At 41.7% G+C, this 24595-nt stretch overlaps 1 protein-coding gene across 1 annotated transcript in view; it reads right to left on the reverse strand.

The window, feature by feature from the left end:
- Window positions 1-24008, reverse strand: part of LOC133661671 (disintegrin and metalloproteinase domain-containing protein 33-like) — a 141256-nt gene extending 117248 nt beyond the window's left edge. Inside the window, exon 1 of the mRNA XM_062065057.1 lies at window positions 23796-24008. Within this exon, the coding sequence (XP_061921041.1) occupies window positions 23796-23925 (130 nt within the window). The 5' untranslated portion in view covers window positions 23926-24008. The remainder of the gene's footprint in view (window positions 1-23795) is intronic.
- Window positions 24009-24595: the final 587 nt, after the last annotated feature.

Consider the following 24595-nt stretch of genomic DNA (forward strand, 5'->3'; position numbering starts at 1 on the left):
CATCACAGTCAGTCTTACAAACATATGAACCCTAAATAGTATCTTATTCACCATGTGATTGGCAGCAGTTAACGGGTTATGTTTAAAAGCTCATACCAGCATTCTTCCCTGCTTGGCACTCAGCATCAAGGGTTGGAATTGGGGGTTAAGTCACCAAAAATGATTCCCAGGCACGGCGCCACTGCTGCCCACTGCTCCCCTCACCTCCCAGGGGGTGAACAAGGGGATGGGTCAAATACAGAGGACAAATTTCACCACACCTAGTGTGTGTGTGACAATCATTGGTACTTTAACTTAACTTTAACTTTACACTTACAAACTGTAGCACAAAAAAAAGCACATTTAATAAAAAAAACGTTATTATGTTCTTACCTTTACTTATAAGTGCGGGAACAGTGGTGTTCGTGTTGGAAGAGTTGTGAATGAATGAAATATGAAATCCGTGCTGCAGTCTGCAGGTGTACCTAATGTTGTGTCCCTGCGGTCGTTAGCGGCTCCTACAGCGCGAGCATTGTTGTTTTTGCACTTTTTGGCTTCTTCTAAGTGACTTTTTTTGGGTGGATTCGGTCTTGCACGTGGAGGGTATGGGTGTAGGCTTTGGTTGGTGTGGCCGCGGCGCTCCCGTCCGGCGGTGCATTCTGCGGCGGAGGTGCTTGGCACCAGGAGGCGGGGTTATGAGACGAGCCTCTCACAGTCCGTCTTCGCAGCAGATTTATGATCGCTCAGCACAATAAATACGTTACACACATACAGTTGTTGACAAAATACACTTTACATTATATACCTCAGCTAACTGAACTATGGAAATGTATAATATAATTCATATAGCAATACGGTCTCACTGCACAGCAGGCCAGCAGTTAGCTGAGTCATTGCGCACAATCCATGTTGAGGCACAACGCACACCGTCTCTTCTCAGTATTTGAACGGCAAATGTGAAAATAAAAACAAAAATAATCTAAAACTGGTGAAGTTAAATGGAAAATAACTTTAGTATAATCACTGGATACATATAACAATTTAATTAATTTTTTTTTCTTTTTACTTTTTTTTTTCTTTCCATGATGGCAGGTGAGGCCGTGCCTCCCCTGCCTCTAGTGACTGCACACCACTGCATCATTGATGTATAAACTATCAGACTGCGTGGTCGGTAGTAGTGGGTTTCAGTAGGCCTTTAAATGGCTCACTCAACACAAAGTTTGTTGTCCACATGATAATTAATGTGTTGTACAGAAAGGTGCAGTTTTATTCTGCTTAACTGATGAGCCCTTTTACAGTTGCTTGTTAAAAAAAACTGATTAAAAGCCACTGGAAAGGTAGTGGTTCTCATAGCTGACATTCATAAGTTTAAACCACACGGAATAAATTAAATGTCTCCTATTCACCATATTTGTACACAAGCTGTTTCTGTAATGTCCTATAAAAGTTATTTATAAAAGGGGCAAATAGATATTTGATACCCTGCTGATTGTTTTTTCGTATTACATAGCATGCCATCTCCTGTCTCTGCATCTTGGGGGTTTAAGACCGACTGAACGTAACAAAACATCCTCAGAGCAAAATGCTTCCACTTCAGAGGACAAATTTCACCACATCTAGTGTGTGTGTGACAATCATTGGTACTTTAATCTTTCCCATGTCTGACAGTAGGGAGGGTATTTTTGGACTAATATTCATATTAGGCTGGGACCTTGCCTCTCATATTCATGCCTATACCACCAGGTAAACTCTTGCAAAAAGCTTCAGAGCGAGGGAGATTGAACGTTATCTTGTATTTCTCCTATTTATTAATTATTGCACTAATAGTGAGCTCTTTCTGACCAAGCTTCTTGTTGATAGTCTTTAAGTTATTTCCAGTTGTTGTGCAGGTCTACAATCTTGTCATTTAAGGTATTTTAATAGTTATTTGGTCTTGGACTCCTTTGGTCTTGGCAGCTCCTCTTTGAGCTGCCACCTTATCGTGGTAGAGGAGTTTGCGTGTCCCAATGATCCTAGGAGCTTTGTTGTCCGGGGGCCTTATGCCCCCAGGTAGGGTCTCCCAAGACAAACTGGTCCTAGGTGAGGGATCAGACAAAGAGCAGCTCGAAGACCTCTATGAAAAATAAAAACGAAGGACCCAGATTTCTCTCGCCCGGACGTGGGTCACCGGGGCCCCCCTCTGGAGCCAGGCCCGGAGGTGGGGCACGATGACGAGCGCCTGGTGGCCGGGCCTGTCCCCATGGGGCCCGGCCGGGCGCAGCCCGAAGAGGCAACGTGGGTCCCCCCTCCAATGGGCTCACCACCCATAGCAGGGGCCATAGAGGTCGGGTGCAATGTGAGCTGGGCGGCAGCCAAAGGCAGGGCACTTGGCGGTCCGATCCTCGGCTACATAAGCTAGCTCTTGGGACGTGGAACGTCACCTCGCTGGGGGAAGGAGCCTGAGCTAATGCGCGAGGTGGAGAAGTTCCGGCTAGATATAGTCGGACTCACTTCGACGCACAGCAAGGGCTCTGGAACCAGTTCTCTCGAGAGGGGCTGGACTCTCTTCCACTCTGACGTTGCCAGCAATGAGAGGCAACGGGCTGGGGTGACAATTCTTGTTTCCCCCCGGCTCAGAGCGCCTGGTGGCCGGGCCTGTCCCCATGGGGCCCGGCCGGGCGCAGCCCGAAGAGGCAACGTGGGTCCCCCCTCCAATGGGCTCACCACCCATAGCAAGGGCCATAGAGGTCGGGTGCAATGTGAGCTGGGCGGCAGCCAAAGGCAGGGCACTTGGCGGTCCGATCCTCGGCTACATACGCTAGCTCTTGGGACGTGGAACGTCACCTCGCTGGGGGAAGGAGCCTGAGCTAATGCGCGAGGTGGAGAAGTTCCGGCTAGATATAGTCGGACTCACTTCGACGCACAGCAAGGGCTCTGGAACCAGTTCTCTCGAGAGGGGCTGGACTCTCTTCCACTCTGACGTTGCCAGCAATGAGAGGCGACGGGCTGGGGTGGCAATTCTTGTTTCCCCCCGGCTCAGAGCCTGCACGTTGGAGTTCAACCCAGTGAACGAGAGGGTAGCTTCCCTCCGCCTTCGGGTGGAGGGGACGGGTCCTGACTGTGGTTTGCGCTTACGCGCCAAACGGAAGCTCAGAGTACCCACCCTTTTTGGATTCACTGGAGGGAGTACTTGAGAGTGCTCCCCTGGGTGATTCCCTCGTTCTACTGGGGGACTTCAACGCTCATGTTGGCAACGACAGTTAAACCTGGAGAGGCGTGATTGGGAAGAATGGCTGCCCGGATCTGAACCCGATTGGTGTTTTGTTATTGGACTTTAGTGCTCGTCACAGATTGTCCATAACATACACCATTGTGTCCTGGTGCCAAGTGTACATATGGACACTCTTATGTTAGGCCGCAGTTCCATGATCGACTTTGTAGTTGTGTCATCGGATTTGCAGCCTCATGTTTTGGACACTCGTGTGAAGAGAGGGGCGGAGCTTTCTATTTCTCTCCTATTTCTGGGGCTGAGGTTGCCGAGGTAGTTAAAAAGCTCCTCGGTGGCAAGGCCCCGGGGGTGGATGAGATCCGCCCGGACTTCCTTAAGGCTCTGGATACTGTGGGGCTGTCTTGGTTGACAAGACTCTGCAACATTGCGTGGACATCGGGGGCAGTACCTCTGGATTGGCAGACAGGGGTGGTGGTTCCTCTCTTTAAGAAGGGGAACCGGAGGGTGTGTTCCAACTATCGTGGGATCACACTCTTCAGCCTTCCCGGTAAGGTCTATTCAGGTGTACTGGAGAAGAGGCTACGCCAGATAGTCGAACCTCGGATTTAGGAGGGACAGTGTGGTTTTTGTCGTGGTCGTGGAACTGTGGACCAGCTCTATACTCTTGGCAAGGCCCTTGAGGGTGCATGGGAGTTTGCCCAACCAGTCTACATGTGCTTTGTGGACTTGGAGAAGGCATTCGACCGTGTACCCCGGGAAGTCCTGTGAGGAGTGCTCAGAGAGTATGGAGTAACGGACTGTCCGATTGTGGCGGTCCGCTCCCTGTATGATCAGTGTCAGAGCTTGGTCCGCAATGCCGGCAGTAAGTCTGACCCGTTTCCAGTGAGGGTTGGACTCTCTCTGCTTTTTGCAGATGATGTGGTCCTGATGGCTTCATCTGGCCAAGATCTTCAGCTCTCACTGGATCGGTTCGCAGCCGAGTGTGAAGCGACTGGGATGGGAATCAGCACCTCCAAGTCCGAGTCCATGGTCCTCGCCCGGAAAAGGGTGGAGTGCCATCTCCGGGTTGGGGAGGAGATCTTGCCCCAAGTGGAGGAGTTCAAGTACCTTGAAGTCTTGTTCACGAGTGAGGGAAGAGGGGATCGTGGGATCGATCGATCCGTTGTGGTGAAGAAGGAGCTGAGCTGGAAGGCAAAGCTCTCAATTTACCGGTCGATCCATGAGCTTTGGGTTATGACCGAAAGGACAAGATCATGGGTACAAGCGGCCGAAATGGGCTTTCTCCGCCGGGTGGTGGGGCTCTCCTTTAGAGATAGGGTGAGAAGCTCTGTCATCTCGATGTGGAGGAGCAGCGACTTTAATTTGAGCTCCTCCACATCGAGAGGAGCAAGATGAGGTGGTTCGGGCATCTGGTCAGGATGCCGCCCTAACGCCTCCCGAGGGAGGTGTTTCGGGCACGTCCGACCGGTAGGACGCCACGGGGAAGACCCAGGACACGTTCAATCAATCAATCAATCAATGTTTATTTATATAGCCCTAAATCACAAGTGTCTCAAAGGGCTGTACAAGCCACAACGACATCCTCGGTACAGAGCCCACATACGGGCAAGGAAAACTCACCCCAGTGGGACGTCAATGTGAATGACTATGAGAAACCTTGGAGAGGACCGCATATCTCTAGGGGAGACCGAAAGCAATGGATGTCGAGTGGGTCTGACATAATATTGTGAAAGTCCAACACATCAGCGAAAGTCCAGTCCATAGTGGGGCCAGCAGGAACCATCCCGAGCGGAGACGGGTCAGCAGCGTAGAGATGTCCCCATCCGATGGACAGGCTAGCGGTCCACCCCGGGTTGGGAGCAGAGTAGAAAATAAAAGAAAATAAACGGCAGATCAACTGGTCTAAAAAGGGAGTCTATTTAAAGGCTAGAGTATACAAATGAGTTTTAAGATGAGACTTAAATGCTTCTACTGAGGTAGCATCTCTAACTTTTACCGGGAGGGCATTCCATAGTATTGGAGCCCGAATAGAAAACGCTCTATAGCCCGCAGACTTCTTTTGGGCTCTGGGAATCACTAATAAGCCAGAGTTCTTTGAACGCAGATTTCTTGCTGGGACATATGGTACAATACAATCGGCAAGATAGGCAGGAGCTTGACCGTGTAGTATTTTATACGTAAGTAGTAAAACCTTTAAGTCGCATCTTAGGTGCACAGGAAGCCAGTGCAAGTGAGCCAGTATAGGCGTAATATGATCAAACTTTCTTGTTTTTGTCAAAAGTCTAGCAGCCGCATTTTGTACCATCTGTAATCTTTTAATGCTAGACATAGGGAGGCCCGAAAATAAAACGTTACAGTAATCGAGACGAGATGTAACGAACGCATGGATAATGATCTCAGCATCGCTTGTGGACAAAATGGAACGCATTTTAGCGATATTACGGAGATGAAAGAAGGCCGTTTTAGTAACACTCTTAATGTGTGACTCAAACGAGAGAGTTGGGTCGAAGATAATACCCAGATTCTTTACCGAGTCGCCTTGTTTAATTGTTTGGTTGTCAAATGTTAAGGTGGTATTATTAAATAGATGTCGGTGTTGAGCAGGACCGATAATCAGCATTTCCGTTTTCTTAGCGTTGAGTTGCAAAAAGTTAGCGGACATCCATTGTTTAATTTCATTAAGACACGCCTCCAGCTGACTACAATCCGGCGTGTTGGTCAGCTTTAGGGGCATGTAGAGTTGAGTGTCATCAGCATAACAGTGAAAGCTAACACCGTATTTGCGTATGATGTCACCTAGCGGCAGCATGTAAATACTAAAGAGTGCAGGGCCAAGAACCGAACCCCGGGGAACTCCGCACGTTACCTTAACATAGTCCGAGGTCACATTGTTATGGGAGACACACTGCATCCTGTCAGTAAGATAAGAGTTAAACCAAGACAAGGCTAAGTCTGACATCCCAATACGCGTTTTGATACGCTCTAATAAAATATTATGATCAACAGTATCGAAAGCGGCACTAAGATCAAGAAGCAGCAACATAGATGACGCATCAGAATCCATCGTTAGCAATAGATCATTAGTCATTTTTGCGAGGGCTGTCTCCGTAGAGTGATTTGCCCTGAAACCGGATTGAAAAGGTTCACAGAGATTGTTAGACGCTAAGTGTTCATTTAGCTGCTGTGCGACAATTTTTTCGAGGATTTTCGAAATAAACGGAAGGTGGGACACCGGCCGGTAGTTTACCATGAGGTCAGGATCGAGGTTAGGTCTTTTGAGTAGAGGATGAATAACCGCTTTTTTGAATGCTAGGGGAACAGTGCCAGAGGAAAGTGATAAGTTTATAATATTTAACACTGATGGACCTAATAATACAAAAAGCTCCTTGATAAGTTTCCCAGAAATTGGGTCAAGTAAACATGTTGTTTGTTTTGTCCCATTTACACATTTTGACAATTCCTCCAATGTTATTTCATCAAAGAGAGAGAAACTATTTTGGAGGGCAGTGTCCGTCGTATATACAGTCGTATTTGTGTTAATAGAACCCAGTTGTAGCTGAGATGCATTGTCTTTAATCTCTTTTCTAATGACTTCAATTTTCTTATTAAAGAAATTCATAAAGTCATCTGCTGAGTGGGTGGAGCTACTGGGAGGAGTCCCTTGTTGGGTTAGCGATGCTACTGTACTAAACAAAAATTTAGGATCATTTTTGTTGAGGTGGATGAGATTTGAGTAATATTTAGCTTTAGCTGAGGTAAGCATGCGTTTATAAGTTATTAAACTATCACACCATGCTTGATGGAAAACCTCAAGTTTAGTCGCACGCCATTTGCGTTCCAGCTTTCTACATGATCATTTCTGGGCTTTAGTTTCTTCTGTAAACCATGGGGTACGCCTTTTAGGGGCCCTTTTTAGCTTTAGCGGTGCTACACTATCAATGGTGTTGCGCATGGCGTCGTTAAAGTTGTTAGTGAGGTTATCAATAGAGCCCACATAATTTGGGAATGGTGCCATTACAGAAGGCAGTAGGTCAATAAGAGTCGTCGTTGTGGCAGCATTAATGTTGCTGCTGCTATAGTAGTTATTATTATTATTATTAGTTTGTTGACAATGAGTCAGAACTTCGAATTTTATAAGGTAATGATCGGACATTACTTTAGTGTACGGGAGTATCGTAACTTTAGAGGTGGTGACACCCCTGACAAGCACTAGATCTATCGTATTACCGTTGCGATGCGTGGGTTCATTTATTATTTGTGTAAGACCACAGCTATCAATTATAGTCTGGAGCGCCACGCATGGAGGGTCCGATGGGGTATTCATATGGATATTAATGTCCCCCATTATGATTATATTGTCGGCGTGCGTCACTAGATCAGCAACAAACTCTGAGAATTCACTGATGAAGTCCGAATAGGGCCCAGGGGGGCGGTAGATAACAGCCAGGTGGAGAGGCAGCGGTGTGACAAACCTCAAAGTGAGCACCTCAAACGAGTTATATTTATTATTTAGGTTAGGTGTAAAATTATAGTTTTCATTGTATATTAGTGCGACACCCCCACCCCTTTTAAGAGGACGGGCAACATGTGCATTGGTATAGTTAGGAGGAGATGCCTCATTTAGCGCAAAAAAATCGTCTGGTTTGAGCCAGGTCTCGGCGAGACCAACGACGTCAAGTTTGTTGTCTCTAATGACCTCATTAACTAATAACGTTTTGGAAGATAATGATCTTATGTTTAAAAAGCCCATATTATAGGTAGTGGGCTGTTTTGAGGATTGTTTGTTGAAATTATCCGAAGTAGCAATATTAATAATGTTGCGTTTATTATGCGTAGTGCACTTTAAATAGTTTCGACCATATCTAGGAATTGATACGACGGGAATTGTCCGATTGTTTGCTAGATGTTGCGATAAACTGAACGCATCATAGTTAGCCACCTCAGTAGATTGCATGTCTGCCTCTGACACGGTCACAAAAGAAAAAACATTATGTGAGTTGTGTTTTATTCTAAGAGAATTGCTATGTGTGCAGGGATTATCCAGCCTGGCGCCGGCTAGTTCTAGTTTAAATGGCTTCTTACCCGGACACTCCACGCTTCTTTGGTTAGCTTTTCCCTTTGTTGTTAGCCTCGCTCGGCATCCCCGCTTCTGCTTCCGCTCACACCGCTTACGTCGTCTCCATTGGCGGTCACCGCTAGCACTTGACTCCGCTGCTACAAAGGCCGCTCGATGTAGCCCGCGAAGTATTCCCATGCTAGCGAGGAGGTCCACCGTACATGCATCTTTCAGTCTATAACGACCCGATCCATCCACATCCAGAATTGTCTGTCGGTCGTATGTGATCACAGAGTGTTCACGCTTTGAGCCAGCCATGAAATTGACAGAAATGACGGGTGTTTTTTGCCAAATCGCTCTACACTCCCAAGAGCGTCTTCAAGCTGCTGCATAGCAATGCGCCGCCATCTTGACATTCACGTTGACGTTGGGAGACTATCTCTCCCTGCTGGCCTGGGAATGCCTCGGGATCCCCCGGGAGGAGCTGGACGAAGTGGCTGGGGACAGAGAAGTCTGGGCTACCCTGCTTAGGCTGCAGCCCCCGCGAACCGACCTCGGATAAGCGGAAGAAGATGGATGGATGGTCTTGGTGGTTGAGAGGTTATAGGCATGTTTCTATTTTAGGCACGTGAGTTCAGATTAGAAGTACTTTCCGAAAGCGAGAAGACTAAAATTAGCAAGTGTGTGTTTAATGGACACAAGAATGATTGGTAGGTGATCGCATACTTCCATCCATCCCCTTTCGGGTTCGCAGGGTGTGGTGGAGCCTATCTCAGCTGCATTCGGGCGGAACGGCGGGGTACACCTTGGACAAGTCGCCACCTCATCGCAGGGCCAACACAGATAGACAGACAACATTCACACTCACATTCACACACTAGGGCCAATTTAGTGTTGCCAATCAACCTATCCCCAGGTGTATGTCTTTGGAGGTGGGAGGAAGCTGCAGTACCCGGAGGGAACCCACGCAGTCACGGGGAGGACATGCAAACTCCACACAGAAAGATCCCGAGCCCAGGATTGAACCCAGGACCTTCGTATTGTGAGGCACATGCACTAACCCCTGTTCCACCGTACTGCCCTGATCGCACACTTATTCAGCTTAATTAAAATACAAACTAATTTATGAACTGCGTATGTTTTTTTACATTATGTCTGTCTCTGTTACAATAAACCGACCATCTATAATGTTCACATCTTCGTAATGGGGTAAACTTGCACAACAAGCAGGGGATCAAGTACCCACTATGCCGACTGTATGTGTACTGTGTGCGACACACTATTTTAGTGTGTAGGTCCGGAAACCAAACTACTAGTGTTTTTTGTTTAGGGGATTGCAAAGGTCCTTTGTTGTGGGAAAAAGGAGAAAACTCCATCCTGGCTCAGAGACTGATAGCATTAAAGTGAAAAAAGTATACGTAGTAGGGGAAGCACACTACAATGCTGACACCTCATCTACACAATGTGGACCCTCACATCCTTTAAACCAGGGGTGCCCACACTTTTTCTGCAGGCGAGCTACTTTTCAATTGATCAAGTCGTGGGGATCTACCTCATTCATATATATACAGGTAATTTACTTATTTATGAAAGATATGTTTTTGTTAACAAGTTAAAGGTGTTTAATGATAATGCAAGCATGTTTAACACATATAGTTAATATTGTTAATAAATTAAAGGTGTTTAATGATAATACAAGCATGTTTAATACATATAGTTAATATTGTTAACTAGTTTAAAAGGTGTTTAAAGATAATGCAAGCATGTTTATCACCTATAGTTAATATTGTTAACAAGTTAAAGGTATTTAATGATAATACAAGCATGTTTAACACATATAGTTAATATTGTTAATAAGTTAAAGGTGTTTAAAGATAATACAAGCATGTTTAACACATATAGTTAATATTGTTAATAAGTTAAAGGTGTTTAATGATAATACAAGCATGTTTAACACATATAGTTAATATTGTTAATAAGTTAAAGGTGTTTAATGATAATACAAGCATGTTTAACACATATAGTTAATATTGTTAACAAGTTAAAGGTGTTTAAATTTATTAAAAGCATGTTTAACACATATAGTTAATATTGTTAACAAGTTAAAGGTGGTTAAAGATAATGCAAGCATGTTTAACACATATAGTTAATATTTTTAATAAGTTAAAGGTGTTTAATGATAATACAAGCATGTTTAACACATATAGATTCCTTTCTTTCATGAAGACAAGAATATGATTTGGTGTATTACCTGATTCTGATGACTTGCATTGATAGGAATCAGACAGTGGTGCTGATAACGTCCGCATTTTCAAATGGAGGAGAAAAAAAGTCCTCCTTTCTGTCCAATACCACATGAAAGTGGTTGGTTTTTGGCATCTTATTTGTCCAGCTTCCGTACTCCTTTGTATACACTTTACAAGAAATACATTGGCTGCAAACTCCGTAGCTTGCTAGCTTGTGCACGCCAGCTTTCTGAGACTCTTATTTTGTTAGCGTAGGCAGGATGAAGCAGAGCTTTTATTGTGCAACTGTGCAGTCGGTCTTTGGAGTTTTGACGACAGGTACGGCGCCAGAGTCTGTTGAAATAAAAGGTGTTTCTCGCCTTCCTGTCGTAATTTTTTCTTAATAATGAGCTGGCAGCAGCCAGCGTCATCTCACAAGACCCTCAGGTGCCGTGAATGTCAATCAAGTAGCGAAGGTGACGTCGTAGTGAAGATTTATGATCACTCATTTTTAGGACTATTTTTTTAATGCCTGGCTGGCGATCGACTGACACACCCTCCGCGATCGACCGGTAGCTCGCGATCGACATAATGGGCACCCCTGCTTTAAACGCAACACATGCAAACAAGAAAATCTACTGCGACTAATGTTTGCGGCCCATCAGAGACTATCTGTCAAGGTCTTTCTGCGGAGGCCTTACACACAGTAAACCATGCACGTCTACTTAGATTTGTAGAAGCATATTCAACCTTTTCCTGCATGTGGAAATGAGGCAATGTCAAAGGGTGAGGCAGCAGGGCATTGTTGGCGAACGTGCAGCCGGTAAGCGTGAGCTTGTTTAGAGACACTGCTCACTCCGAATGGCTTCTTCTACTTCTTCTTGGCTCTGGAGAACACGCCTTGCATTACAAAAGCGTGGCGCAAGTAGACCCGGCAGGCAGGCAGGCAGGCAGGCAGGCAGGCAAGCAGGGCTGCATTTGATGTTCTGCTAAATGGGCCGCGGTGCACATCTTGTAAGTAATACTGCTGAGCTAAAACTTTGTGTGAATCCCCAAAGAGCAGCGTGGCGGTGCATTAGCGGTCTTTTTGGTAACCTTTGCATTAATCGACTTTAGACTTACATATAAGGATTTAGGCTAAATCCGCACTTGTGGTTGGGTACTCTGGTCTGAACAAAAAATTAAAACAATACTGCGTGCACACTTTGGTCTTATTTGCTTAGCGTTCACACATTTTTGCCTTGGGACAAAAGGTTGCGCACTAAAGAACAGGTAAATAAAGTGAGGTCTTTTATGACTTTACATTGGACGTATTCAAATATTCCAAACCAAATTTCCACCTGCCAGGTTTAATATTGTGCTTGATTGATGATTGAGGCTAAGAAATTACATTAATATTTAGCACGTTAGGTTTTTTTGTTAATCAGATTCTTAATTGCTAATTAAAGGCTGCAATTTGACTAGACACATAGCGGCGGAGCAACAGCAGAGCGGAGCAACAGCAGAGCGGAGCTTGCGGCAGTACGAAAAGCAACAGCAGGTCGTCGTGATGCCTCCCACGCCAGAGACTGTTGAGTATGGCCCAGAGCCATACTCAAATTTAATCAATTTGGAAAATTGGCCATTAAAACTAGCCCTAATGGTAAACCTTTGACGTGAGCAACAGCGAACGTAGCAGGCCTTGATATGACTCGGCGCACCACTTAATGCTAATAAGACTCCCATCAGCTTTCAGCAGCAAAACTAAATGAAGATTAGAGATATTACAATTCCCATTAGAATAATAAACAGCAGAAACATTATTAACAGTTACTACTATCGTTTCAAATTTTAACTATCGCAAAACTGCGATTGATTACTGCACTTTCAAAAACTTACGATGATACTGCTCATACTGCACGATACTGGACGGTGTTGTGCCAGATATTAAATCCCGACAGAATCTGTTCCCCTGGTGCGGAAGCGTGTATGAATGAGGAGTGGGTACACTTCCATGTTGGCCAGCATTGCCAACTTTTTTTGGGCTGCTGCAGTCGGTCACCTCGTTTTTTTGCCCCTGACTTCCGTGGACTTACCCCACTGTTATTACACGGCGACAGGTGTGGAAGCCTGCTAAACACGCTGCTCTTCTTTTCTCCTTACACTAGCATAATTAATGGCTATCCACAGTGGGAACTAGATTCTGGAGACACTCTTGTCATGTGGTGTCCAATTGACACCATGCTGGCTAAACATGGAATGTGGTTGTTTTTTCCATAGCCCCAAAAAACCCCAGAAACATTTGAGCAAAAGGGCATCATGTAATGACAGAAAGTTTAAATGTGTTAATTAATAACTCATAATAAGACCAAGATGTGTGTTTAGATACATGTATGAGTTGAACACGTTGAAGTAGTAAAGCCACAAATTTGTTTGCATTATTCTAATCTGTACTTGAGTTTGTGTGATTTGTTGCTGATTTATATACAGTATTTATGTTTACGCCACACTTGTGTGTCAGAAAACATCAAATCACTTTGCAAAGCCACTTTTTTGTTATGTACCTCAATATTTAGATCTGCCACAAAAATTTTAAGGTTTCCCATTAGTGTAACTGAATGTGGCGCACCGCCACGGCAAATTTGTAATCGCCACACCTTGAAAATAAGGTGTTTATGTAAAAACAAATTCAAGTAATATAATGTATTGTAGCCTCCAAAAGAAGTCACACAAAGCCTGGCGCTATTATTAACTTTAAATGCCAATCATATGCTAAGAACAGGCACAATTACAACAGGTTTTACTTCCCAAGCAAAAACGTTCGTCTCCAATCTACAAAATGTGTAAATATTAAAAAGTTAAAGTACCCATGATTGTCTCACACACACTAGGTGTGGCGAAATTATTCTCTGCATTTGACCCATCACCCTTGATCACCCCCTGGGAGGTGAGGAGAGCAGTGAGCAGCAGCAGTGGCTGCGCCCGGGAATCATTTTTGGTGATTTAACCCCCAATTCCAACCCTTGATGCTGAGTGTCAAGCAGGGAGGTAATGGGTCCCATTTCTATAGTCTTTGGTATGACTCGGCCGGGGTTTGAACTCACGACCTACCAATCTCAAGGCAGACACTCTAACCACTAGGCCACTGAGAGGACGGTGGTGTCTTTTAAGGGGAGAAAGTCCAACCGTAGCAGCAGCACGAAGCAAGTGTCGTCATGCTCGCTGCAGCTCGCCTCTTTTGTCGCGGCTATCGAGGGACAGGAGTAGGGATGATGTTTGATAAGGAATTATCGAGTTCGAGCCTATTATCGAATCCTCTTATCGAACAGATTCCTTATCGATTCTCTTATCGAGTCCAGATAGGTTGTTGTATATGGAAAAAAAACACACAATATTTGGTTTAACAAAAGCTCACTTTTATTATATAATAAAAAAATAAAATCTAATAAATAAATAAATATTGACTGTTACCCACCTAAAAAAAATAAAATAAAATAAATAAATATTGACTGTTGTTACCCAAAGTATATTAAGTGGGATTTTTCAGAGAAACAAATATATACAGTAACACAAAAACAACCTGTCTCTGTGATCACTATAGGTGTATAAATAATAATATAGTGTTAAATAAAATCAGTCCCTTGGGCACAAAACTGAAAATAATACAGCTCTCCAAAAAGTGCACTTCTGCTGCTATTTGACATAACTGTTTGTTATGATGCTTTGACATTTTTGCACTTTATTTCTTTATTGAAAGAACATTCTATGAAGAGAAAAGTTATTTGCAAATGTGGTTACAATGCTAATAAATGAAAAGTTAAAGCTAAAAAAAGAAATACACTTTATTGAGTTAACATTATTTCTTTATGGGGGAAAAATGTTATGAGCTACAGAATACAACAACTACACTACCCAGCATGCAACGGGAGTTACGAGCATGCGCGGTAGCCCCGAAAAGTGTTGCATATTGCCACGCTGTGAAAGTAAACGTCAAGAACTCAGCCAACACGCCTCGTCTGCATTATTTATAATTAGACCGACAACACATCTACAGTGTGATTTTGTTTTGTTTACAAGGAAAGAAAAACAAAAGTTAAAAAAGGGAGATATGTTGTATATATATGTATGTGCTGCGGTTGTTTTAAGAACGTAGCGACAGCTGCCGTAAAGGAGGTGCGTTGCTATGTTTCCGGTTGGTCGTAAAAGTGTTCGTCATGTGTTTTACCCTGCTAAAATTTCTCAGTAAAGTTATTCGATGGATTATAGCTTTTGTTTTGAACTTTATTACACCTTGGAGCGCTTTTTCCCGTCCATTGTTTTCCTGCTTTCGCTATCTGCGCCTAATGACTGAGCTACGTGATGTCCCACGGAGCATTTCTGGTCGGGACGGGATTCGAATAAAGAATCAACTCTTTTCCTTTACTATAGTGGTCTTGATAACGGGTACCGGTTCTCAAAAAGGGATTCGAGTCCGAGGACTCGGTTCTTTTCTTATCAAACAACCGGGAAAACCGTTTCGAGTATCATCCCTAGACAGGAGTAGAGTCTCTAAACACGAGCAGATTCTATAATAACACCAGAAAAAGATGCTAGATTTTTTGCTAGTCCTTTTAATAAAAAAGTCACTAAAAGTCTTTACACAACTGAAGAATTCTCAACAAAGTACATTGTATAATAAGCAGCAACAATTAAAAATGTGGCAAATTTATATGATATATATGTTAATGCTAATCAATACAAGCAAATTTGTTTTTAAAAAGGTATGACTACATTCTTTGAGCCTTTTTAAAGAAAATCATATCATCATAGTAAGTTATGCAAATTATGCAAATTTTAGTTAACTTCACAGGTTCGTTATCTCTCTCATGTAGCTGTGTGCCATGAAAGTGAAAATGAACAACACAATAAGCTCAGAGATGATAAATGGCTACAAAAAGTTTGTTCCTTATTTTCTGATTTTTTATGAAAGTTAGAGTGATCAATGATTACATGCGGTTACAAGACCTGGTAGGAGAGGAGGAATTTATATTTCCTGACTGGCCTGGGACAATATTTTAAGAAGGTAGAAACGCCTGAAAGATAACAACCGGGGTTAAAGAAGGTACAGTAGACATGACTACTGTGACGTGACGGTGAGAAAGATAATTTTGGATGTAAATAATTGTCTCAGAAAAAAATCTCTCACATGAGGGATTTATAATTTTTTTTATTAAATTCTTGTATTTAATGTATTTGTGTATTTTAAATGTTCTTTGTTTGTTTTGTGTAAGATAAGAAAAAGATCTGACTTTCACTAAAACTTATCACTCACTTGTGAGAGGGACAGGTGAGTATTGTACAAAATTAGGGTCCCTTTGGACCAGTTTTATTTAAAACAAGGCTGACAGTTTGGTAACAGGAAGTAGTGCGAACACTACTCTTGCTATTTCACTTTACAGTTAATATTATTGATCAATGAATTATAACTTATAACCGAGTAGCAGGCAGCACGGTGTGACAGGGGTTAGTGCTGGTGCCTCACAATGAGAAGGTCCTGGGTTCGATCCCCGCCCTTCGGGTCCTTCTGTGTGGAGTTTACATGTTTTATCCGTGACTGTGTGGGTTCCCTACGGGTAATCTGGCTTCCTCCCTCCCACCTCCAAAGACATGCACCTGGGAATAGTGGCAACACTAAATTGGCCCTAGTGTGTGAATCTGAGTGTGAATCGTTGTTTGTAAATCTGTGGTGGCCCTGCGATGAGGTGGCGGCTTGTCCAGGGCCTTCCGTCCAAATGCAGCTGGGATAGGCTCCAGACACCCCTGCGACCACGAGAGGGACAAGCAGTAGAAAATGGATGGATGGAACTGAGTAGCATTAGATGACCTACTCAGTGGCCTTGTGGTTAGAGTGTCCGCCCATTAATGGGACCCATTACCTCCCTGCTTGGCACTCAGCATCAAGGGTTGGAATTGGGGGTTAAATCACCAAAAATGATTCCCGGGTGCGGCCACCACTGCTGCTCACTGCTCCCCTCACCTCCCAGGGGGTGATCTATGGTGATGGGTCAAATGCAAAGAATAATTTCGCCACACCTAGTGTGTGTGTGTGTGTGTGTGTGTGTGTGTGTGTGACAATCATTGGTACTTTGGTACTTTAAATGATCACTGCAACTGTTAAAAAACACACTGAGCTAAGTTGAACATGTTTTTCTTTTATGAATGGGAGCGATTGTTAGATTAGTCGGGTTCACATGATGTCTTCACAGCAGCTATTATCAATCACTCCAGTTTGCTCACAGGCTATGGCGATACAATACATTCTAAACAAACACTTACAGAAAAACTGTAGAGAACTAAAGGATAAAAAACATACAGTAAAATATAAAGAATAATTACACTTGTCCCTTGTTTATCGAGGCTAAGTGGTTCTGGCTTCTGGCCATTTTATTAATATTTGATGGACGAAAATCATGGAAACAAAGCTTTTAAATGTTTTAAAGTTCATCCAAAAGGCTGTGTGCATAGATGAAAGGAGTTTTAAATCCAAAAGAAAAGACAGATCGTGCCCCGACTCATATCCAGAGGAAGGTTTCTATTGTTCTGGACTATCTTGCCAGTTGTGCGAAGAGTAAATCAGTAGGCTTGCACAATTGCAGCTTGAAGAGGTTTGTGTACTCTTTATTATTCGCCTTTAATATACCTGCTTCATTCTATTTCATCTCATTTGTATTTCGTTCGGAAGTCCGAATTAAGCCAGCATTCTACATTTCCTTAGCTACCTTCTTAAATAAACCTTTTTTTTTTTTCTAGCATCGATGCACTTTAAAATGATTTGTTCTTTTAATTTGTGAAGCAAATAAACAGTCTACTTTCATTACAATTGTTGCTGTTTTTATTGAATTGTATCTGCTTCCGGGTTGTATCCTGCGCGTTGAGACTGCCGCATGCATGATACTAAGGATCCTCTCCTGTCGCACACCCCGCCTAAAGAGATCTGGTTTCCAATCGCATAATCCAGGTGTTTTACCTTTCAAAAAACTAACACGTTTGGATTAAGGTGTTTCCATGGGCTGTAGGAGGCTTATTTAGAGCGAAACTATTTGAGAAGTCGGACTAATTTAGTGCATGGACACATACTGAGTGACACTGTGCTATACAGTACCATTGTAATTAATGTATTCCTCATTGTCATTATCATTGTGCATATGAGACTTTTGGTTGCTGGAAGGGACCCCTCAAGAGGGATTCCGACAGTGTATTTGACATTACTCTGATATTGTCATTGTATTTTCCTGTGATAGAATCAGAAATTTGTTGATGCTGTTAAATTTGAGTCATTGTCAGGGGGGCCTCTTTCAGCTGGGGGCCCTAGGCAATTGCCTAGTTTGCCTATCCGGTTGCGACAAGCCTGAGCAGAGGTGTTAAACTCAATCACACAGAGGCCAAAATTCAAAGCACCATTTAGATTGCGGGCCGAACCGGATTAATTGATGCACCTAATCTGAGAATACATCGGAGAAGCAAGTGTTTCCCAGCATGCCTTGCTATTGTTACAATTATCACTTTTGACTGTGTTTTCATGCATCTTTCAAGTGTTATTTTGTACGGACAAAGTTTAATAGATAAAGTGGTGCCATTTTTAGTTGTGATAATTAAATGATTGTTATTCTTGGTGGTAATGTGACACTAAGAATGGTTCATGCAATGCATCCTATTAATAACACTGCGGCCTCTGATTTTAAGTGCATGTCATACAATCTGACAGTATATGAGATTGCATCAATGGAATAGGTATGTAAAGGCTGTAAAGGTTCCTGATTGAAAATCACCAGCATGATGGTGGTATGTTAAATATGACATGGTCCTGATACTGATAATACTGGTTGTATTTATCTTCTTTTGTTGATAAGAATTGTTGTATGTTCTTGAGTAGCAGGTTGTAGTTTGCTTTGTGCATAATTTTGGCAGTTTACAAATTCACTTCATTGGTGAATTTCAATATTTGTAATTCAATAAATAAAAGTTTGAATGTTCTCTATATCCAACAATATGAATTATTCTACCTGACCTCTTTTGTAACACGGTTAGTGACTAAAGCGTACATTTGTAGTTACCCAAATTTTTAGACAATAACTCAGATATGGTAACACTATCAAGCAGTAGAGAATATGCAGTGATGTCTTTGTCCAATACATATTTTGCTTTATTCATTATTGATGTATTTCTTGCCACCTTATGTTGTATATTTTTACATGAGATTTCCAGTTCATTTCATCATTAATTATTACACCCAAAAATTGGATGTAATTTACTCTATTAATGTCTATTCTGTCCATTTGTATTTGACTTTCTCTTCTACTGTTACCAAATTTGATTTTTTGACTTTCACTGAGATTCAAAGATAGCCTGCTTTTGTCAAACTGTCTCTTAAATTGATTAATTTCTTGTTATTAGTTGTATTAGCTTCTGTGTGTTCTCTCCTGAACAAAACACTATCGTATCGTCTGCGAATAATATTAACTTTAAGTCTTCTGTAACTTTACAAATGTCACTTATATAAAGATTGAACAATGTTGGTCCCAGTTTTGATTCTTGTTGTACGCCACATGATGTATTTTTAACATTATTTTTGAGTAAACGTCAGACCAATAACAACGTAATGTTCAATGTGGCACTGATGCTGTGGTTAATTTAGCGTCAAACAACATCAGGGGATTTCATAAACACCTTTATTAAGTGTATCTAAAGCTGCGGGTCAAAGGAGAATCAACAATTGTATTTCAAAATATGGGAAATCTCTTGGGAAAATTGGTTTAAAAAAAGGGAGGGGCGTTTTTTACATCACAATAACTCACTATCTACTTAATTTCATACAATGTTTTAGCAATTTATGGATTTAATACACAGTAAGATTTATTTGTGAGGAACCCTGAAATAATGCGAACATTGAAATAAAAACAATTCTAGGCTCCTCCACGTAGTTTATAGTTTAGACATTTTATAAACTGGCTGACATAATTTCTTCTTGATGTTACAGAAGTATAAGAATGCTGCCTCTTTTTCTTACATATAATTCTCATATGTGTCAATATATTTATACAAAGTTGGTATTTTTGGCAAAGATATATTTTCTGTCATCTTAATGTCCATCCTTTTCTGCCGCATTATTTGATTGAATCACGGAACATGAAACCTGCCACGCTCCTTTAATAAGCCCACATTCCAAGAGCTGCGGACAGAGGCTTGATCGTTGCAGTAGCGAAGCGAACAAAACGGAATCGGTGGGATGCCAGGAAAGAAGGACAGAAACTGGATTTCCTGGAAAAAATAAAAAATTTGAACGCTAAGCAGAGGTGATATACAATGTACAAACCCTGTTTCCATATGAGTTGGGAAATTGTGTTAGATGTAAATATAAACGGAATACAATGATTTGCAAATCCTTTTCAACCCATATTCAATTGAATGCACTACAAAGACAAGATATTTGATGTTCAAACTCATAAACTTTTTTTTTTGGATATAAATAATAATTAACTTAGAATTTCATGGCTGCAAAGGGCATGTTCACCACTGTGTTACATTGCCTTTCATTTTAACAACACTCAGTTAATGTTTGGGAACTGAGGAGACACATTTTTTAAGCTTCTCAGGTGGAATTCTTTCCCATTCTTGCTTGATATACAGCTTAAGTTATTCAACAGTCCAGGGGTCTCCGTTGTGGTATTTTAGGCTTCATAATGCGCCACACATCTTCAATGGGAGACAGGTCTGGACTACAGGCAGGCCAGTCTAGTACCCGCACTCATTTACTATGAAGCCACGTTGATGTACCACGTGGCTTGGCATTGTCTTGCTGAAATAAGCAGGGGCGTCCATGGTAACGTTGCTTGGATGGCAACATATGTTGCTCCAAAACCTGTATGTACCTTTCAGCATTAATGGCACCTTCACAGATGTGTAAGTTACCCATGTTTTGGGCACTAATACACCCCCATACCATCACAGATGCTGGCTTTTCAACTTTGCGCCTATAACAATCCGGATGGTTCTTTTCCTCTTTGGTCCGGAGGACACGACGTCCACAGTTTCCAAAAACAATTTGAAATGTGGACTCGTCCGACCACAGAACACTTTTCCACTTTGTACCAGTTCATCTTAGATGAGCTCAGGCCCAGCGAAGCCGACGGCGTTTCTGGGTGTTGTTGATAAATGGTTTTCGCCTTGCATAGGAGAGTTTTAACTTGCACTTACAGATGTAGCGACCAACTGTAGTTACTGACAGTGGGTTTCTGAAGTGCTCCTGAGCCCATGTGGTGATATCCTTTACACACCGATGTCGCTTGTTGATGCAGTACAGCCTGAGGATCGAAGGTCACGGCTTAGCTGCTTACGTGCAGTGATTTCTCCAGATTCACTGAACCCTTTGATGATATTACGGACCGTAGATGGTGAAATCCCTAAATTCCTTGCATTAGCTGATTGAGAAAGTTTTTTCTTAAACTGTTCAACAATTTGCTCACGCATTTGTTGACAAAGTGGTGACCCTCGCCCCATCCTTGTTTGTGAATGACTGAGCATTTCATGGAATCTACTTTTATACCCAATCATGGCACCCACCTGTTCCCAATTTGCCTGTTCACCTGTGGGATGTTCCAAATAAATGTTTGATGAGCATTCATCAACTTTATCAGTATTTATTGCCACCTTTCCCAACTTCTTTGTCACGTGTTGCTGGCATCAAATTCTAAAGTTAATGATTATTTGCAAAAAAAATTTTTTTTATCAGTTTGAACATCAAATATCTTGTCTTTGTAGCATATTCAACTGTATATTGGTTGAAAATGATTTGCAAATCATTGTATTCCGTTTATATTTACATCTAACACAATTTCCCATCTCATATGGAAACGGGGTTTGTACAAGCAACCAACATTGCAGGAGGAAAAGAAAGTGTGTGTGTGGTTTGGGGGGGCTGCAGTAAATAAAAAGGGAACTCTTCACATGCAGGGAAATTGTGCTGGTGCTTGAGCAGTGTTTTTAACTATCTGCTTGACTAATTATATATATTTTTATATACTAAATACTGGTGTCATATGTTTATATATTGTACCTGCTGCTGTAGTTCTGTTGTAGAAAAAAAACTAACGCAGATAAATACCGATACCGATATACATTAAAATGCCAAATATCGGTATTGATATGTGTCCCGGCCAATAATCGGTCAATCTCTGATTTAAATATTAAAAAAAATGTCAAAAGTGCAATTCTGAAATTAGAAAGGAATTGCAAGAAAAGGTTTACTAGTATGCAACATTTCATAATAACAAATTACATTGAGGTATTGTTTCTTCAGGTACAAAATACTGTAAATATGTAAGCTATTTTTCTGGAACTCTTACTTTGTTAGCGCAGTCAGACAGGATGTTACGCACAGCGATTTTATTGTGAAGGCCGGAGGTGTGCACTTGTTTGAGTGCAGGGAGTAAATAAACGTACCTCCGGAGTACAGCTGCTGTCCTCTCTCCAGCAGTGACCTTACAAGACTCTCAGTTACAAACATAATCAATACAAATAATAGTTTCAGTCAGATGTTTGCATTGCATGATCATAACGTAGTGTGGTTCACTTATAGAGTACAAACCGCATGAAGCCGTGAATACTTGCCAACAAAAGTTGTGAAAGCTTCTATTACTGTATATCTTAATGGCCCGCAGAAAATCGGGTGACATAATTACACTAGTAAGTCCAACACTTTATTTTGTTTTGCCTGGGAAGGCGTGCTAATGTTAGCATAATCAGTGGGACTGCTGTTGCAACTATCGATCAATCAATATTGCAAAATTCTAAAAGATTTTGATCCAAAATCGATCAAATTGCTTATTTTACCCAACCCTACTCGTCAATGTGGAGAGGTGTTATTGATGAGGCAGGAGTTGAAGTTGAAGTGCGTCAAAAAGTTATTTGTGTCAAAAATTGGTCAACTTGATTGTCGCGGTGAAGATAGCCTCAATTAGCCGCAGAGTTGTTGTCACTCTTAACTCGGAAATGGAAGTCCTGCTTAGTGAACATCTTTATCGATCACCCCAACAAAATATTGGAAAATGAGACTATACTGCAAGAATGTGCCTTAAAAAAAAATTCATAAAAATCCCTCATTGACATTATCATTAGACATTTATAAAAATAAAAATAAAAGAAAAATAGTGTCACAGTGGCTTACACTTGCATTGCATCTCATAAGCTTGACAACACACAGTGTCCAATATTTTCACAAAGATAAAATAAGTCATATTTTTGGTTAATTTAATAGTTAAAACAAATTGACATTATTGCAATCAGTGGATAAAACATTGTCCTTTACAATTATAAAAGCTTTTTTAAAAAATCTACTACTCTGCTTGCATGTCAGCAGACTGGGGTAGATCCTGCTGAAATCCTATGTATTGAATGAATAGAGAATCGTTTTGAATCGGGAAAAAAAATCGTTTTTGAATCGAGAATCGTGTTGAATTGAAAAAAAAGAAAAAGATTTTGAATCGAATCGTGACCCAAGAATCGATATTGAATCGAATCGTGGGACACCCAAAGATTCAAAGCCCTTGTTTTTAACATAGCTAGTCAACGCAAGGGAAGTTTTTCATAAGGGAAAATAAGATAAATGTTTTCTGTTGCATTTGTTTTATGGTTTTCAGTTTTGGATCGTTTCTGTGTTTGGAGCGTTTGCTCCTTATGCCCACCGTAGAAAAAGTGAGTTTCACGTCTTCAACAATTCCTTTTATGGACAAAGGCACAGCAAAGAAAGTACACCTTCATGGAACACACTCTCAATACAATAAATGAGCAAGCTCTGGGTCATATTCATTTTCCACCATTGAACAACCAGCAAGTTAGTGACCAATGGAACCCAACAGAGAAATGTTGTCATTGACTGCCAACTTGCAAGCCTGGACACAGCAACTGTTCCAGTCTTGATAAAACATGATCTTCTTTCTGTTTAACTTGGATTCCGCCTTATCGAGAGCCTCCATCTCTGAGTCTGCAGTAGCAGCAGCGATAAAAGCATAAGTATAAAGAATGATTCACGATGTTTGTGATACTTGTTACTGAGCTAACTGACACACCACTATTGATAACTCGGTGTGTTGCTGTTGTTTTTAACCGTGACAGGCGACACATTAAATGAACACATGTATTCATCAATGGTCTTTGGCTTGGACCAAGTACCACTTAGGGAAAGTTGAGAGAAAACACCCGCAACACGAACTTCAACCTAAATCTACCAACAACACGCTTTTTATCGCAATTAACATCAGCCCAGAGAAGCAACTGGTTGACAGAAATGCAAGTTTTCCAGCTTTTTCTTTACCTTTTCGGCTGCTTTCTTCACCGGCTCTTGCCAGGTCGCCGATGAGCGAAATAAAAGAAAGGAAGAAGAGCAAACGTCCACATGTCGCCGAAGTTATGTGGCCATTTTTCTGCCTGTGTTTACTGTACATCCCTGTAAGCCTGGGTGCCTCCGCCCGTCCTCCCTCGTCGTCCTCGCCGTTGTTCAACTCAGCCTGGCCGCCTCGCTTCTCAAGGTGGCAGTCATGAGGAATAAAAGCATACGGTTCCGGTTGGCGCCTTCAAAATAAAACTAGCCTTCGCCCCAATTCCTTTGATGTAACGTCAAACTAGTGACATGAGTAGGGTTGGGCGATACGGCAACATTTTGGTATACATGCGATACAAAGAAAGTATTGTACCGTTGTACTGTACAAACCACAAAGCCATACTGCTGATACTGATACCGATACTGTTTTGTGCCTTTAATTTGTTGTTAATGATTACACTCAAAATAACACACATAATTAAGATGATAAATTATCCACAAATGTATTTGTGAATAGCTCAACAGTACAAAATGCATTTCCATTTTTCTCAATGAATAAGTTATAATGATGATAATAATAATAGTGATAACAATGATAATAATAATAATAATAATAATAATAATGATAATAATAATAATAATAAACAACATAACATTGTATTTATACTGTAATGAACTTTATATTATCTAAAAGTGATTTAAAAAAAAGCTTTAGCTTTTTGTAGCTGTCAGTCTGCTCCTTTCCTATGTTGTTTATCCTACTTTTCAACTTTTGCTATATTTATGTATTTTAT

This window comes from Entelurus aequoreus, linkage group LG12 (assembly GCF_033978785.1).
Source record: "Entelurus aequoreus isolate RoL-2023_Sb linkage group LG12, RoL_Eaeq_v1.1, whole genome shotgun sequence".
NCBI classification, from domain to species: Eukaryota; Metazoa; Chordata; class Actinopteri; order Syngnathiformes; family Syngnathidae; genus Entelurus; species Entelurus aequoreus.